The sequence below is a fragment of the Taudactylus pleione genome, unplaced genomic scaffold, assembly GCF_031769625.1.
Source record: "Taudactylus pleione unplaced genomic scaffold, aTauple2 ptg000609l, whole genome shotgun sequence".
NCBI classification, from domain to species: Eukaryota; Metazoa; Chordata; class Amphibia; order Anura; family Myobatrachidae; genus Taudactylus; species Taudactylus pleione.
This window is the reverse complement of record NW_028285011.1, coordinates 4352154-4370236: the sequence shown is the minus strand read 5'-3', so window position 1 is coordinate 4370236 and position 18083 is coordinate 4352154. Positions and strand designations below refer to the sequence as shown.

Below are 18083 nucleotides of genomic sequence, written 5' to 3'. Positions count from 1 at the left end.
GCGCGTTCACGTTTGTAGTTTCTAGTTTGTAGTTCAGTCAGACTTGACAACTCAACGATTTTCCGTAAGAGAATATGCAAAAATCGTTTGTTCTAAAAAATCGTTCATTACATTTAAATGAACATAGTAAAGGTGCGTACACACTGGGCGATAAAGTGGACGACTGAACGATAACGATATCGTTATCGTTCAGTCGTCCACTTTATCGTCCATTTTTAAGCCCAAAAAGATGAACGATGACGACGACGCGCGTTCCCGCGGGTCGTTCGTCATCATCGTTCATCGGCCTGACATGCAGGCCAACCTGACGATCTCGTCAGGTTGCTGCATGTCAGGGAATGGGGGAGAGAGCCCGGCGCTGAACGATATCGTTAATGATATCGTTCAGCGGCTGTGCTCAATGTCATAAACGACATTGAGCACAGCCTGCCGGGGACACACTAGACGATATCGCTCAGGGAGCATATTGTCTAGTGTGTATGCACCTTAAATGAACAACTTTAGTAAACGATTTTAGTTCATTTTTTCAAGGTAGAAAATCGTTTACTGAAATCGTTTATTAACTAAATCGTTGTGTGTGTATGCACCTTAAGTGGTAACTAGTAACCTCACTGCAGACCCTCCAACATGACTCCTTTCATAAGAGTACACAATGCTCTGCTCCTGGACTTTCGACCTAATTTGTGATTGCAGCCACCTATATTGTACTAGGTAATAGATGAGACAGGTGTTTTAACACAGGTGGCTGCAATCATAAATTAGGAGGGAAGTCCAGGAGCAGAGCATTTTGTACCTGATGGTAGGAGTCATGTTGGAGGGTCTGCCTCACCGTACAAAAGTAATAATAATTAGGCTCAGGTTGGCAGTTCCGACATAAAATGTTTTATTTTATTGAGTATCTACACAGAACATGTATAAAAAGGCACACATTTTATTTTAATATTGAGAGACTGCAGCCTAATTATTGTTAGGTTTGACTTGTTTTTGTCTACAACACTCATTTAAGTAATAGTCTAATACATGTGAATGAGTACAAAAGAAAAGATTGGTACTAACTAGTGTTAAGTACACTCATGTGGCATGAGTGTGACACAGGTATGTGTGACACATAGCAGGTATGCAAGTATGTTTGTATAGAACATGTGCACTGGCAGCACTGCGGTTTTAACATAGAAGGGCGAAAGAAGTGGCCGCTGGGTGGCGCTGCGCTGTAGTGTACAGAGAGGAGGCGGTGTTACAGATGACAGGAAGCGGATATGTGCAGGCAGGAGCCTGGCTGGTTACGAGGAAATGAAAGCACGGGTTGACGCTCTTGCACGAAATCTCTACTGCTCTGGCGGAGTTCTGTTGATGTGAAGGGAGATAGCAGAGAGATCAGTGACTGAGTGACAGCACCACTAAGGAGAGACAGCGAGAGACGCTGCCGGCAGCGAGGAGAGAGAGACAGTCGTGGCGCTTCCACCACCTTGAGACACAGCGGCGGCAGGAAGGAGAGACGGGCGGGCTGCGTTACATGCGGTGTCCCTGAGAGCAGCCCCTGCGCCGCACACCCAGCATGGCCCGGATCCGGCCCCCCAGCGCTCTGCACCGCTACTGCTACTGCTGCAGCTTCTCCCGGGGTAACGGCGGCAGTGACCGTAATACCTATAGCAGCAGCGGCTGTATGCGGGAGGAGAGGAGCCTACGCACCCCCTGCACCGGCGGCATCTACAGCCTGCTCCTCACCCTGATCACCCTGCACAGCGCCCACAGCCACACAGAAGGTGAGACACCCTGCCTGCCTCCTACCCTGCCTACCTGTAGTGGCAGTCACTTGGGTACTGATGCGGTATAGTCTGTGACATATCTGCACATGAATCCTCTCCCAGCCAATCAGGGTGCTCACATTGTAAACTGGTTAATTACGATTCTACAATAGGGGTTTCTTGTACTGTTCCTTAATGTGAATATTGACAATTGCTTGCGTCTCCCATCAGAAATTTGTTTTAATGTTATACATTTTGTATTTGCCTCTCTCCACCATACAAAAGTCTGCAGCCTAATGGGGGTGGTTGGAATATTTAATCTTATTCCTGAGCTTGTACTTTGTCATATGTTTTATGGTTACACTAGTGATACATTATCAATTTGTTGACTGGGGGAAAAAAAAAAAGTTTTGCTAGAAAGTAATGGTAAAGCTGTTCACCTTGTCAAGGTGTATGCAGGTCCATATCTGGTGTGCGTGTATGTATAATATATAACACACACGTTTGTTTCAAAAATAGGTGTTAGGTTATTTTTGTTAATTGACAAAAAGCAAAATGAATGAACAGATGAGAAATTCAAGTCCATATTTGGTGTTACCACTGTTTTGCCTTCAAAACAGAATCAATTCTTCTAGGTACACTTGCACAAAGTCAGGGAATTTGTAAGACTATATAGTCAGTTGTAGAATGAACCAATCATATCAAACAGGTGATAATAATAATTTTTCATATGTAGGTTTTAAACAGTCATTAACAAACACCTGTGTAGGAGGCTTAAAACTGGGTGAGGAACAGCCAAACTCTACTACAAAGGTGAGGTTATGGAAGACCGTTTCATGTCACAGGTCATACACTATGGCAAGACTGAGCACAGCAACAAGACACAAGGTAGTTATACTGCATCAGCAAGGTCTCTCCCAGGCAAAGATTTCAAAGCAGACTGGAGTATCAAGATGTGCTGTTCAAGCTCTTTTGAAGTAGCACAAAGAAATGAGCAACGGTACGGACCGTCGACACAGTGGTTGGCCAAGGAAACTTAGTGCATCAAATGAATGGCGCATGCTTACTTCCCTTTGAAATCAGAAGATGTCAGCAGTGCTGTCATCTCAGAACTGGCAGGAACCAGTGGGACCCAGATACACCCATCTACTGTTCAGAGAAGTCTGGCCAGGAGTGGTCTTCATGGAAGAATTGTGGCCAAAAAGCCATACCTTCGACGTGGAAACAAGGCCAAGCAACTCAACAACACAAAAAACATAGGAACTGGGGTGCAGAAAAATGGCAGCTCTGAACCGATGAGTGAAAATTTTAAATATTTGGCTGTAACAGAAGGCAGTTTGCTTGCGAAGGACTGGATAGCGGTACAATAATGAGTCTCTGCAGGCAACAGTAAAGCATAGTGGAGGTTCCTTGCAAGTTTGGGGCTGCATTTCAGAACATTGAGTTGGGTATTTGGTCAGGATTTATGGTCTCCTCAATGCTGAGAAATACAGGCAGGTACTTAACCATCATGCAATACCATCAGGGAGGCGTCTGATTGGCTCCAAATTTATTCTGCAGCAGGGCAGCAAACCCAAACGGGATGGCTACGGGATGCCGGTGGTCAGAATCCTGATGGCGGCATCCCGACAAGGTTAGTATATAGACACTTGTCGGTAAGTATCTTAACCCTCTCCCTACCCTAACCCCCCCACCCAGTGCCTAAACCTAACACCCCCCCTAACCCCACTACTTGCCTTCGGGATGCCGGCCCCGGGATTCTGACTGCTGTAATCCCCGTGGTCGGGATACGGACCACATCCCCACCCCAAACATACAGCCAATGTCATTAAGAACTTCTTTCAGCGTAAAGAAGACCAAGGTGCCCTGTAAGTGATATGGCGCCCACAGAGCCCTGATCTCAAGCTCATCAAATCTGTCTGGGAATACATGAAGAGACAGAAGGATTTGAGCAAACCTACATCCACAGAGAATCCATGGTTAGTTCTCCCAAGATGTTTGGAACAACCTCACTGCTGAGTTCCTTCAAAAACTGCAAGTGTACCTAGAAGAACTGATGCTGTTTTTGAAGGCAAATGGTAAAAAATAAATATAAATATATATATATATATTTATATGTGTGTGTGTGTGTGTGTTAATTCTGTATTTTTACCGGCTATTCTGACTTTCAGTTAGCGTTGCTGCTCTATCTACTGCCACTGGATCGCTCTTGCATCACATGTCCACATTGGCTGACTGAGCTGTTCATAGTCTGCACTATATTGTGACAGACTATTATTAACAGTTATATAGCGCCAGCATATTCCATTGCACTTGATAATTTTGAAGAAACAGTAATAAAACAAATCTGGGTAATGAAAGGCAGACATTAGAGGTAAGAGGGCCCTGTTTGCAAATGTACTATCCATTGGAGTTAACTATTTGTGGCACTGTCCTACATTTATCCAGCAATGCTGAAAGCTATTCGTCTTGGAAGACCAAGGCTCAGAGGATATAACCATTTTCTCATTTACTCAAAATCATTACATTTTATATCTTGTATACAACATAATTGGTCAGTTTGTTGGTTTGTCTGTCCGGTTATGTATTTGGACACCCCTGCACCGATTGTGGTGAAACAAACATGAGGTGCTCCAGTTGGATCCTGACAAGGTTTTAGGGGGTTAGGGTCCTGGGCTGACCTCCCGTTGGTGTATGGTGGGCAGAACTTTGACCAGGGGATGCTGGGCAGAAAATTGACATGCAGAGCCTGTTCTGGGTCTTCCACTGGATGGATTTGGACGACATCACATAATAAAATGTAATAACTTGAAGGCTTAAACCCGGCGGTACTTCAGCTAGTGTATGTGTGTTTGTATGCATGTGTCATCGTGGATGAGTAGCCTAGCCAAGCTATCTCAGAGTGGTGGAATGTTCCACTTCTTGCAACTGTCTCTGTAGATTGGGGCTAAAAAAAGGAACAACCAAAAAAACACCAATATTATAGCTGGGCATACACTATATAATCTTCATTCCAACTAGTCAGATTGTACAGATGTCTGACAGATAATTGTATAGCTAATGTCCAGCATTAGTAACCGTTACATTAGTTACTGACAGTTGGTTACGCCACCTATTGAGCATGTCTGAGACAGGACAGACTTATTGTGGGCATACATTATGCAATTGATGGAAGATCCGCAGATTATTGGTGGCTTGGGCAGATAATCGTGTACAGTATGTCAGATGTTCGAACATGAAAAATCCTCCAACATGACTGATCCGATCATCAGTCGGCTGCATTTTGCAGTGTATGCACTGCTACGATTGATCTCCAAACATTTCCCCTGTTCCTCATCGGGAAATGTCTCATCCCCAGGGGAGCAACGCAGATATAGTTGGCAATACACTGTGACATATCTTTCAGTGTATGGCCATGATATTTGCTGGGTTTCAAGCTGTCTGCCCAGCATTGACCTGTTATGTAGATTTTTTTTTTCCCCTCGTTTGTGTGTAATAGTCAACAAATAAAATGGTAATAAGAAATACTTTAAAAATGGTCCCTCCTTGAGCAAATTGGTATCACATAGAGTATTGGGGTCTCTCATAACAGGCATGTCTGCCAAATTAAACAGTTACAAAAATCCCCTCCATAGAGAACCTAAATTGCAATTTTAAAACCAATGATGAAGAACTCCTCCCCCCCCCCCCCCCCCTTAAATTCAGGGTCCATTGCAGAAATTGAGGTAACTTCTTAACAAAGTACTTTTTTTTTTTTTTACCAGACAGTATATTCTACAAACTGTATGTACTATATTAAAAAGGAAACCCACAAAATATAACAGATAGTGATGAAAGTATGTAAGCATAGATTTAAAATGCTTCTTGTGAAATGGGCAAAAAAAATAAAGGTGGGAACTTTTTTATTTTTTTTTATTTTCAGTTGCAAGAGTTGTCCCCTGGTACACATTTGACATGAAGTTGGTTGGTATCCTAATTTGAAAGTTTGACATTTGCCTACTGATGGTTTAACTTTTTGGGTAGTTGGTTTGGTGACACCAGATCCCCAATCACTGTTTCTTAACCTTCCATCATGGCAGACAGACTAATGGTCAAATTTGATTTAATTTAACTTGTATCTTTTTTTTTTTTTTTCTTTGCTTTCCTTACGTTTTGGTATATCCCATAAATATCAAAAGAACAAAGTGGCAATGAAGAGGATGAGGTTTTCTGCTCAGTCCAATTGGGTACTCTGAGAGGGGGGGATTTGTCTTTTTGGGCGTCTTAACTAATTGGAGTCTCAGAGCAATTCAATTGTTTCTTTGATAGATGCATATTAGCGTTTAACTCGCCCAGAAGCAAGAGGTTTAGGGCCGTATTCAATTAGGTGCGAAAAGGCAAACTTTTCACATACTTGACTTTCTGCTGTCATCGCTGGTTTTACTTGCGGAAAAATATCGCGTGTGTCAACGCTTTTCCCCGTTTCAATTAGGAATTGGTGATAACTGCACCCGACGAATTTGGACCTGGTGGAAAGTCCTGTCAGAAATGGGGAAAACTGACTGAACCCCCTGAAAAGATGCACTAACATAGGGGATCACTATAGGGGTGTTCTAGTACCCCTAATAAAACTATTCTGGGTACTTTATTTTTTTCAAAAGCTTGCTATTAGCGTCTTTGAACAAGTGCTGAGGAATGGAATTAAGCAATATTTTTTTTCAACAAAATAATTAGTCCCAGCAAATTTGGGGTACATGAAAATGGATTCTAGCATATTTAAAAGTTGCTAATGGTGAAGTTTAAAAAAACAAAAAAACGTAATAAATCCACCTGCCGCAAGCACCTGTAAGCTTAAAAACACCTGGTGCATACTTGCGGACCCCCCCTGGAGTCTATTGCGCTAGTTTTTGTTTGTTCCCCAACTTTGGTCTTTTTCGCCCCAAAATGAAAGTGCTTTTTTGGGTGACCTGATGTATTTAAATTTTTTTTTTTTTTTTTTTTATACACTTTACTTTTGGGGGGGCTGTCCTAAGGGTGCTGAGTGGTTTCCGGACTTCTGCAAATTTTTTCGACTGCTATTCATAGGCGAAACATTTTTGCCGGGTTCATTGCATTGACTTTCTGCACCAGCGAAAAGTCTCCATGACTGAATATGGGAATAAGTTTCCACTGGCAAAATGACGTCAAACTTTTTTTGCCGAAAACTGCTTTTCGCACCTGATACGGCCCTTAGACTCTCAGAACGGCTAAACCCGACTAAAGTTTGGGTTTGGGCGCCAAAACGACAGACTTTGCACACTTTCTCTCGCACCTCAGGAGCCTGCAAGAAAAAATGTCTGCTGCAGCTAATGGGCGTAAAAATAAATAATTGCATTGCTCTGATGGACGCCAATTGCTTAAGACGCCAAAACAAACAATTGAATTCCCCCCCCTCAGAGAATCTATGGTGCTGATTAAATTAATTACGCTGTGAATATCTACAGGAAGTTGGTCCTGGAACTATTCAATTCACTGCGCTGTTTAGTCCGACTAACAACTTAAGTCGGAGAATGTTGAGCATGGCAGTTTTCGCAACCTAACCTGGGTGTTTAGTCGTGAGTACCGGCATTCTTAGACTAAAGTGTCGGCCGCAAGGCTGTTAGTGCCGCGCAAAGCCGGCAAACGGCCTCGCAGTCGGCACTTTGCCAAGTTTTTTTTCCTTGCACCCTCAGGAGGGTGCGAAAAGAAATCCATTAGTCGGCTTAACTGCTCTGAATTGAATAACTACGGGACCAACTTCCTGGAGATATTCACAGCGTGCTGAATTGAATCAGCCCCCATGAGACAGGCACTGAACTGAAGCAGAATGTTTTTTATTTTTTGGGGTGGATTGGATGTTTGTTAATTGCATTGGCTCACAGGTTTTCAGACTTTTTTTCCTCAGGACCCCAAATAGTGCATGTTTTCCAGGTCTCCTCACAGAATCACAAGTGAGATAGTTATCTCCCCCTGTGGATCTTTTAAAATGTGTCCATGAGTAATGACTACACCTGTGCATCTGCTGGGTGAACTGTGTCCCCCACACAGTTCACATTTTCCAGGTCACCCAGGATCGAGTTTGAGAACCTCTGCATTAGCTCCTTCAGTAGTTGGGAAAATAGGGAAGTAGAGGGCCAGAATGTTGTCCCCATTTGTTTATTATTGGAGAATATAGGAAGTAGTTATGAAAAATGCTTTATGTGAATAAAGAAATGGCATGCATCTAGAGGTACTTCTTTATGAAAATGCTTCTTCAGTACTTTGAAAGTATCTGAATTTTCTTCACAAATTTTATTTGCTTCCTTTTTATCGAATTACAACTATGTTCTGACTCTGCAAATGTTGTGTTCTTTTTGTGAAGAGCTTTCCCTATTGTATAATGCATATTTTCTTGTAGAAGACCTACATATCTATCTATAAATATTTCATTCTAAATAGACTGAAGTGGAAAATGGCCACTGGACTGCATACAACTCCCAACAATGTCAAATGGCCCAAGAAATTAATACTTGGGGGTCGATTCAAATGAACTCTTTCGCCACATGTGAGGGGGGCCTGTTGCTGCAATGTCGTTGAATCCCTGGCAACGGCACCCGAACTGGCCACCCTCACTTTAGACTCGCTGATTTTTGTACGCAGCCCTATGGGGTTGTGAACAAAAATATCTGCGAGTCTGGCGTATCTAGCCTCACTTACCCGTAGGCACTAGATGATTGCTCCTAATTGAATCAACCCCTTAGGATTAGTTTATAAAAAGAAACTCACATTTTTGAGAAACTGTAGTAGGTGTGACTTCTAATTGCTTCAGGTTTGCTTGATGTTCTATGCCTCATTTATCTGTTAATGACATCTCCTATTCTCAGAGAAAAAATGTTTTAGGTGAGCGAAAGAAGTAACTATTATGGCAATCTGCTCATCTCTGACCCAGTATCTGACCTAGTATTTGGTAAAAGTTATCTCCTGTCAGTGTTTACCTTGGCAATACTTCTGTGCTACCGGGCAAGTTTCAAGGTGCACAATTGTATGGTTTGGTGATGCAACAGTCAACAGGTCGAAGCAAACCTATTTATATATCGGCGTTTATAAATACCTGTAAATTCTAATACAGTTCTGATATCTTTCTAAATTTTGCTAACCTAATGGTCCGTACACACACAGCGATCTGCCAGCGATACGATATCGCTGGCAGATCATTATGCACCCTCCCTGGTATACTGGATAATCAATTTCAATCATCCAGCACATCACCAACTTGCCGACGACTATAGCGATCTGCGATCGTCTATCGCGGGTCCCTATAGTAACCTGCTCGAAATTGAGCAAGTTGACCGGCATGCACGGCCGATGGACGATATCGTCCATACGTGGCTGCGCATCGCTGGTCGACTGTTAGTAGGGACCATTTAAAAGAACGATTTGAAAGGTAACTGTAACTATATCGTTCAAATCGTTCTCTTAAATCGCTACATGTTTACGCATCATAAGGCGCACATCCACATGCTGATATTACTGAGCGATTGCAAGATTACGACATCTTGATCGTGCAATCGCTCAGTAATCGTGCACTTTTATGTCGGAAACTACCAGCAATGCGCGCTCCCGTTTGGTCGTTTCCGACATCTCATCGGGCGAACATGTTGGTAAATCTGTCGATAGCAACAGTTTGGAGGGTGCCTTCACTGAACGATCAATCGTTCAGTGTACGCACAGCACAGACTGTGAAACGACTGCACGATTACAATCGGTTTTTGGTCTGCTAGTGGATGTGCCCCACTACATTGCCGCTCAAAAGTTTTAGTTCACCCCTTCTTATTTTTCCAGTTTTAATTGAAATTGACGCAGTTTAATGTCTCAATGTACTGTGGAATTAAAGCATAGAACAAATAAATGGATATACAGGTTGAGTCTCCCATATCCGTTAGTCTAAAAACCGGAACATTTTGTGGCATCTGTGACGTCACGACATGACCTGATGTCACTAGTATCAGTGGCCAGTGAATAGCGGCGTGGTCCACACGCCGGGCCCCCAGCCGCCGCCGGACACTACTGCGTCACCCGCCGGTCCCCTCGTGACACCTGCAGCACCCGCCGGACCATTTCGCCTTACCCGCCGGACCCCTTGCGGCACCTGTAGCACCTGCCGGACCCCTTGCGGCACCTGTAGCACCCGCCGGACACCTTGCGACACCTTCCGTGACACCCGTCGAAAATCAAAATGATCCAAAATCCGAAATGCTCCTGGTCCCGAGCATTTCGCATATGGGAGACTCAACCGTGCAAAAAATAAATAATGTAAATTTTTGACTCCTCACAGTAGCCACTGCTGAACATATTAGTGGCATTATTTCTACAATGGAAATCGAATAGTGTTTGGGAAGTTCTTCCTGACACTGTTGCAGAAGTTTCCACAAATGTGTTAAGCTGGGTACACACTAGGACAATGGCTGCCTGATATGTAGTTTCCGGCCAAATCAGAATGACACATCATCTGAATCGTCCAGTGTGTACGGACCTTCTGTGCTCAAGCGCTCGCATGATATCTCATGCAGCACCGTTGCAGTTAATGAAGGACAGAATGAGGGATTGTTCCGTCATTCAGTTCATCGCTCAATGGAGGCGAGTCAGGAGTGGCGCCTGCCCCCTGCTTGGCATCTGTGCAAAATGCGCCCGATAGAGCAATTACATTTTTGTTCAGTTCAGGGGCCCATTAACATTCACTGCACCCTGTTTAGCCGCGTACAGCGGCTAAACCATTCTAAAGAGATTAGGGTGCCCAAACAGCCGTTTTGGGCGCCCAAGCCACCGTTGGGGTGCCCTAAAAACAGGATTTTAGACACATTTCCTCTTGCAACTCAGCAGGCTGCGAGAATGAATGTGTCGTCGTGTACAGCATGGTGCGGCAAAATGCTGTTGTAGTCTTTTTAGTACAGGGTTGCAGTCAGTTTGAAGTTCACGGACTCTGGATACTGCAAAAGAGCTGCAGACAATCGCACTTCCTCCTCCGTGTTTTACAGTTTGTGCCACTTGCTGAGGAACTTACTCGTCGGTGTACTGAAACCCTCTGTGATCATCCAAAGAATCAAAATTTTGATTAACTTGTCCATAAGACCTACATCCAATGTTTAGTAATCCACTGTCAATGCTACTTTGCCCAAGCAACCCATTTTTTTTTTTTGTCATTGCTGCAGAACAGCTGTAAGTTTTTAACCCATTACTTATTCCCTGAAAAGATCTGTGGTTTTTTTTTTTTTCTTTTCTCCTAGCAATTTACCTTTTGTACCGTTTCAGGTGATTCACTGGATTTGTATTGTTTAATTTTCAATAAAAATTGGAAAAATAAGGTGTCCTAGAAATTTTGACTGGTAGTGTATATTTGTGTCAAGTTTATATAAGTAATTCACTGTACAACTGCAAAATCTTACCAGATTACTTTTTTTTTTCTTCTCACTTGTTTCTGTACCCTATACTGTTGTCCAAATGTGAGTTTGAGTGAAAAAAAAAAAAAAGTTTTGCCCATATGGGCACTTTTGCAGACAGCTGTTTTTGTTTTATATGTATGAGCCTGAAATGACTGTTATCAACCACATTGCTCACAGAGTAAATGTAGTCAGAGGTTCTCCTGCTGCAGGTGTTACAAAGTTGTTCTAAGAGATTAGATCTTTGACAGGGATCCCGTTGTTGCCCAGTGTAGAGACTGCTGCAGTGTCTATCTATTTATGGATGTCTTTAGCGAGATAAAGCTTCATCTTGACATTGATTATATTTTGTAATGCAGCAAAATGTTACCATGTTCTTTCATTACAATTGTTCTTTATAATACTTGGGAAATAGTTTAAGCAATGTTCCTAGATGTGTTGATTACCGTGATACAGAAGCAACAGTGTGGAAATGTGTGCCAAGTGCTACAGGTCCATTCTAAGTCCCCAAATGTATTAATCCCGTTGTGTTCTACCCTCTTTGCCACAGCTGTGGCTACACCCTATTCATTCGCTCCTAAGACGGCCATTTGAAAAGAAGGGGTTTTTATAGCTAGCTGCTGGTCTCCCGATAAGAATGATACTCCAATTTATTTATTACTGTATAATTGTATTACTGGCTTCATCCCCCTTCTATAACACAAATGAGGACGACCCCATGTTTTTCTAAGTCCCTCAAAAAAACAAAGGGGGTTTGTGGGTACTAGAAAAATACTCCATTTTGTTAATGTTAAAGCGATGTCTCACGATGTGTACGATTTCCCCTGAACTCTCCCCGGGAGCTCCCCGGCAGTCGTGGGCACGATTTGGTCTGAAAAGCTGCCAATTTGGCAAACAATCTATTGTGCCACCTAAACTATGACTTACATTTTCAGATCTACGCTATAGACGGCAGATCTGAAGATGCAATGTCCGACCTGCAGGGACGCGCATCGTGATAGTGAGTGGGGACTCATGATTTACTTACGATTTGGGCATAGTTTACACGATCTGTCGTTCCGATGCGTCGGAATCGGCCAGATTGTGTAAAATATCGCTATGTGTGTAGGCACCTTAAGAGTGCATGTGCATTTTCCTGTAGTGTAGTAGATGCGAAAAGCCTCAAAATGATGTGACTATTACAAGCTAAAGCTTAGCTGAAACTTTGTAACCTTCTGTGCAATGTTTCATCTGTGTCAGATGTCATGTCTACGGGTATGATCTGACTTTGGCCATGAATTTCTCTTTTTAACTTGTTTCCTACCGGTGTATCAATTTACTTTTAACTTGTACAGGCAGCACTTAAAGGGCTGTAAAATCTACACAGTCTAATTATAACATTCACTAACAAGTATTGTGTAGGAAATGTAGCGCTCCCTATGACCTTTATGTAAAATTAGATATGAAAATGTAAATCCACAAATGAAAAATCAGTCTTCCATATAAATGTTGTTCCCTTCAGCATCCAATCTCCATGAAATGATCCACCTGGTATGTGTAGAGTAGACAAGTGACAAGCACAAATGGTATTCTAGATGTGAAGTGGTGCCCTCAGTAAATTATGTGCTTGGATTACATATATGGTTTTTGGGCTTCTCTGATAAGCAATCACTGCAGCATTTGTTATTGCCAGTAATTCCAGGAGCTGGCCTAGAAATAATGAAATTGTCCCCTAGATTAGTATTGAATATTTAGAATAATGTAATCGTTAAAAACTTGTACATCAGTATTTATTTAAACCCAAAACATAATTGTAGGCTTATTTGCGTTACAGTATAGCAATCAGCCATTCCATGGGGTTGCTGCACGCTATTAGGAGTCCTGTACACTAAGAGCTCTACTTGATTAAGTAAAGTTTATGTTCCTAGACCAAGGCCCGTATTCAATTAGAGGCAAAAAGTTTTGTCTGTCCGACTTTCCGCCTCCCTCGTCTGTTTCTGTGCGCGTCCCAGCTTTTCACCCTACTCAATTCTTAAACAGGCGAAAACGGAAAGCGGTGATTGCGGAACAGGCGGAAAGTACTGTCAGAATTGGGGAAATCAGTCTGTACCCCCAAAAAAGATGCACTTAAATAGTGAATCAATGTAAATGTGTACTAATGGGTCTAATAAAAGTGTTTGGGGTACTTAAAGTTGGGCATCCACTATACAATTTTCTGTCAGATATCTGTCCAATCTGGCTGGTTGGAATGAAAACCTGGTAATGTATGGGAGCAAATGACAATTGTCCATATGCTCACAAACACTGGAAAATAGCCAAAAATGGTTGTTCAGACAAATTGGTTAAAATGCACAAATGTAACCAATTTGAATACATTTTTTTTTGTCCTATTTTTCAGTGTTAAAAACCATATGATCGACTGTCATTTGCTCTCATACATTACCAGGTTTTCATTCCAACCAGCCAGATTGGACAGATATCTGACAGGAAATTGTGTAGTGGATGGCCAGCTTTAGTTGTTTAAATAGCTTCTTATTAGCGTCTGGTGAAGAATGGCAAATCAGTATTTTTTGGTGAAAATAAGTAAGCCAGTCAAATTTGGGGTACTTGCAAATGGGTGCTAGCATATTTTTATGTCTGTAAAGTGAACTTTAAAAAAAAAAAAAAAACATTCTTCAAAAACGCACATGCAATCCTAAAAACACCTGACCCATCCTTGCAGACCCCCAAGAAGTCTACTTCACTAGTTTTTATGCTTGTCCAACCGACACACTTTTATTTACTTTTTCGCCCCCCAAAACTAAAGTGTTTTTTTGGGGTGTTCTGATGTAATTTTTTTTTTTTTTTCCCCTTGCACTTTTTTCACCTGCTATTCATAGGAGATACTTTTCCGCCTATTACATTGCATTGAGTTTCCACAGGCGAAATCTTCCTGGAATTGAATATGGAGAGACTTTGAAAACAGGCGGAAAGTCCAAATTCACAGAAACTTATCTCCAAGCTGCACTTTTTGCCTCTAATTGAATCCGGCCACAAGAGGGAAACTTATCAGATACGCAGGAAGTCCTCATCCTATATATGTTTAATACAACAATTTAATCAGGGATATACAATTAGTTCAGCACTCAGAGATAAGTGAGATTATAGCTTTTTAAAAAAACAAAAACAATATTGAACATAACGGGAGCGATTCAATTGTTGGTTGGGAACTTGGCTCCAGACTATTCAAATAATTCCCGTGATAGCCGTGTTAAGCACCTTCTCCCATGCTAAGTACCGGACACGCTGCACTTGCGGCATGCCCAGCACTCGCGACCAGCCCTAATGCCTTACTTTACGCAGATCTCTGCTTGCACCTCAGAAGGATGCGAGCAGAAATCCGCCATAAGTGCAGCCTCTGGGCTAGTCATGCAGATCAATTGCATAGCTCCGGGTACTTTAGACGGGAGCTAAATTCAAATAAACAATTGATTCGGCCCCAGAGGGCTTGATTCTGAGTTTCATGCAATGCAGCCGCAGTCTGAATGTTAATGGTTTGCAGATAGAATACTAATGTGACAATATTCACGTCTTAATGCGTACACTTATGCGATCACTTTTCCCCATTTTTTTTCTGTACACGAAAGCATTATCGACATTACACCTACCCCATACTACGTGCAGGAGACTGAATTAAGTGTCTCTTAAGCATGATTCAGATTAGTGAGTACGTTTTGCTACATGTCCATAACCTATCCCTGTAGAGGTTCTCTTGCATTTTTGCCCTAAAAAATACCCATTTAGAGTCTGCAGAGAAAGTTCAAACATCCCTATGCAGCCTGTGACGTGTGCAATACGTTAAAAATCACATGGTGTGGCCGCAAACCAAGTTTCGTGGATCTCAGAATCATGCCCAGAGTAGTGAGGGAAAATACTGTATTTACATACAGCAGTTATCCTATAGTAATCTCCTTCTGCCAGCCTTCCACAGCCTGGAATTGCTGGTAAACTAGACCAGTATCTTGTACACAGCACATGTCAATACGATGTCATGTCTAAGTAGCCAGCTCTGTTAAAGGTATGAAGAATGTCTCGAATATCTTAATAGCCTTTAAAAGGCTATTATCTCACTCCTCTCTGTGCCGAACTAATAAAATACAATAGAAAATGCAAACATTTTGTCCAGTTCAGACTAATTACACTCTTCATATCCAATGACGGTTTGTCCCTTTGTGACTATTCAGTTTTACATTTTGGTGAAATTCTGTGAACCTGTCACACCTTCTTAATTATACCCATTTTACACCAAAGTCCCGTGTCTGACCCAGGATTTAGGACACTATTCAAATACTGGACAGACCCTGTTCACATTGCTACTCTAACCTGATCCCAGATCTGGTTGTTTACACTGTACACTGGTACTATTCTGCTGGTTGATGTCGTCATCTCCAAGTGCTGATGAGCCAGCTGTTCCTATGCTATAAACGGAACCCGGATCACCCATATACACTGCCCTGTAGCCTGGGTCCTTCCCGGGTCCAACCCTTCTCGCTACCCGGGTTGGATTGCCAGGTTACTGGACCCGTTTACACCGATACTCGACCCAAGTTGACACAGCAATAACCTGGGCAATTTGGACACCTGCAAATGGGTATTAGTTGGTTTAACCAAGTACACTGTGTGTTGAATTTTTTGTTAAGGACGTGCTTAATTTGTAGTCTTGGAACATGTAGTTGGTAGGGCTTTTATTGTAATTCATTATTGAACAATTTTTTTTTTTTTGTACAGCTTTTTTATTACTAAATGTGTCGTCCAATGCCAAATGAAGGGGTTAGGATAAAAGGAGGTGCTTTTCTAGATTTAATTTAAAAAAAAACCTGTTACCGCTACACGGAGATTGACTTCACTAGGTTACTTGGAATTCCACTGCACCTTAGGGTTTTCAGGACATTGCAATCACTTTAATCTGCAGGACAGCAACTGAAGGTCTTATTTGGGACTCTGTATGTAATACCACCGGCCGCGGTTCTAATCCCGACAGCGGCAGCCCGGCAGGGGTGAAGATCCCGATCGTTAGTTTGGGTAAGTATCACTAACCTTACTCCCTACTCTAACCCTCCCTTAGGGGTGCCTAAACCTAACACCCCCTTCCCTGCAGCCTAACCCTCAGTCTCCTGGGGGGTGCCTAACCCCCCCCCCCCCCCACCCCACCCCTCTCAAAACCTGGCTGTCCGTGCCCGGTTCACCTTAGCTTGGTATGTCTGGCTCCCGGGGTAGGTCTATTGACAGGCGTCGGGATTGCTGTCAATAGTACCTTGCCAGGATTAGACAGTTCGGGAAGCCAGCAGTCGGCATTTTGACTGTCTGCTTCCTGACTGTATCCCTTTATTTGTGCCCCTTTGCGGGACACTTTTGGTTGTTGGATTCAATGATGTGGGAAGTTGCCAAGAAGCACGGAAAGGTAAAGTTATAAATTAAAATGGAGGTGTGCAGAATCTCCTTTTAGGATGATTCAGTAACTGGTAATTTTTTGCTTAATCACCTAGTAGTTCAGAACAAATCTAAACACAACAAAGTTGTGTGCTCACTGATCATGACCTCATTTGCTGTGTAGCATTTCTGTTAAGGGATTCAACCAGAGAAAGGTATATTTAAGACACTTATGCTGGGTACACACTGGCAGATAGTCAGGTGCATAAATATTGGGACATTGAGAGAATTTTCATATTTTGGCCTCTCTTCACCACCACAATGGCTTTGAAATGAAACAAACAAGATGTGCTTTAACTGCAGACTTTCAGATTTAATTTGAGGGTAATTACATCCATATCAGGTGAACGGTGTAGGAATTACAACGGTTTCTATATGTGCCTCCCATTTTTTAAGGGGCCAAAAGTAATGGGACAAACTAAACAATCCTAAATCTAACTTTCACATTTTAATACTTTGTTGCAAATCCTTTGCAGGCAATTACAGCCTGAAGTCTGGAAAGCATAGACATCACCAGGCGCTAGGTTTTCATCCCTGGTGATGCTCTGCCAGGCCTCTACTGCAAATGTCTTCTGTTCCTGCATGTTCTTGGGGCATTTTCCCTTCAGTTTTGTCTTCATCAAGTGAAATGCATGCTCAATCGGCTTCAGGTCAGGGGATTGACTTGGCCATTGCATAACATTCCACCTTTTAGCCTTAAAAAACTCTCTGGTTGCTTTTGCAGTATGCTTCGGGTCATTGTCCATCTGCACTGTGAAGCGCCGTCCAATGAGTTCTGAAGCATTTGACTGAATATAAGCATATAATCTTGCCCGAAACACTTCAGAATTCATTGTGCTGCTTTTGTCAGCAGTCACATCATCAATAAATACAAGGGAACCAGTTCCATTGGCAGCCATACATGCCCACGCCATGACACTACTACCACCATGCTTCACTGATGAGGTGGTATGTTTTGGATCATGAGCAGTTCCTTTCCTTCTCCATACTCTTCTCTACCCATCACTCTGGTACAAGTTGATCTTTGTCTCATCTGTCCATAGGATGTTGTTCCAGAACTGTAATGGCTTTTTTAGATGTTTGGCAAACTATAATCTGGTCTTCCTGTTTTTGTGGCTCACCAATGGTTTACATCTTGTGGTGAACCCTCTATATTCACTCTTGTGAAGTCTTCTCTTGATTGTTGACTTTGACACATATACACCTACCTCCTGGAGAGTGTTCTTTGATTTGGCCAACTGTTGTGAAGGGGTTTTTCTTCACCAGGGAAATAATTCTTCTGTCATCCACCACAGTTGTTTTCCGTGGTCTTCTGGGTCTTTTGGTGTTGCTGAGCTCTCTGGTGCTTTCTTTCTTTCTTTTTAAGAATGTTCCAAACAGTTGATTTGGCCACATCTAATGTTTTTGCTATCTCTCTGATGGGTTTGTTTTGATTTTTCAGCCTAATGATGGCTTGCTTCACTGATAGTGACAGCTC

At 42.5% G+C, this 18083-nt stretch overlaps 1 protein-coding gene across 3 annotated transcripts in view; it reads left to right on the top strand.

Moving 5' to 3' along the window:
• Window positions 1-1182: 1182 nt before the first annotated feature.
• The window catches only part of TMEM131 (transmembrane protein 131), a 299432-nt gene continuing 282531 nt past the window's right edge, over window positions 1183-18083 (top strand). For 2 of the 3 annotated variants that reach the window (XM_088454095.1, XM_088454094.1), the window contains exon 1: window positions 1183-1763. In XM_088454095.1, coding sequence (XP_088310221.1) covers window positions 1556-1763 — 208 coding nt within the window. In that variant the 5' untranslated portion in view covers window positions 1183-1555. The remainder of the gene's footprint in view (window positions 1764-18083) is intronic. The other variant, XM_088454093.1, reaches the window with a different exon arrangement.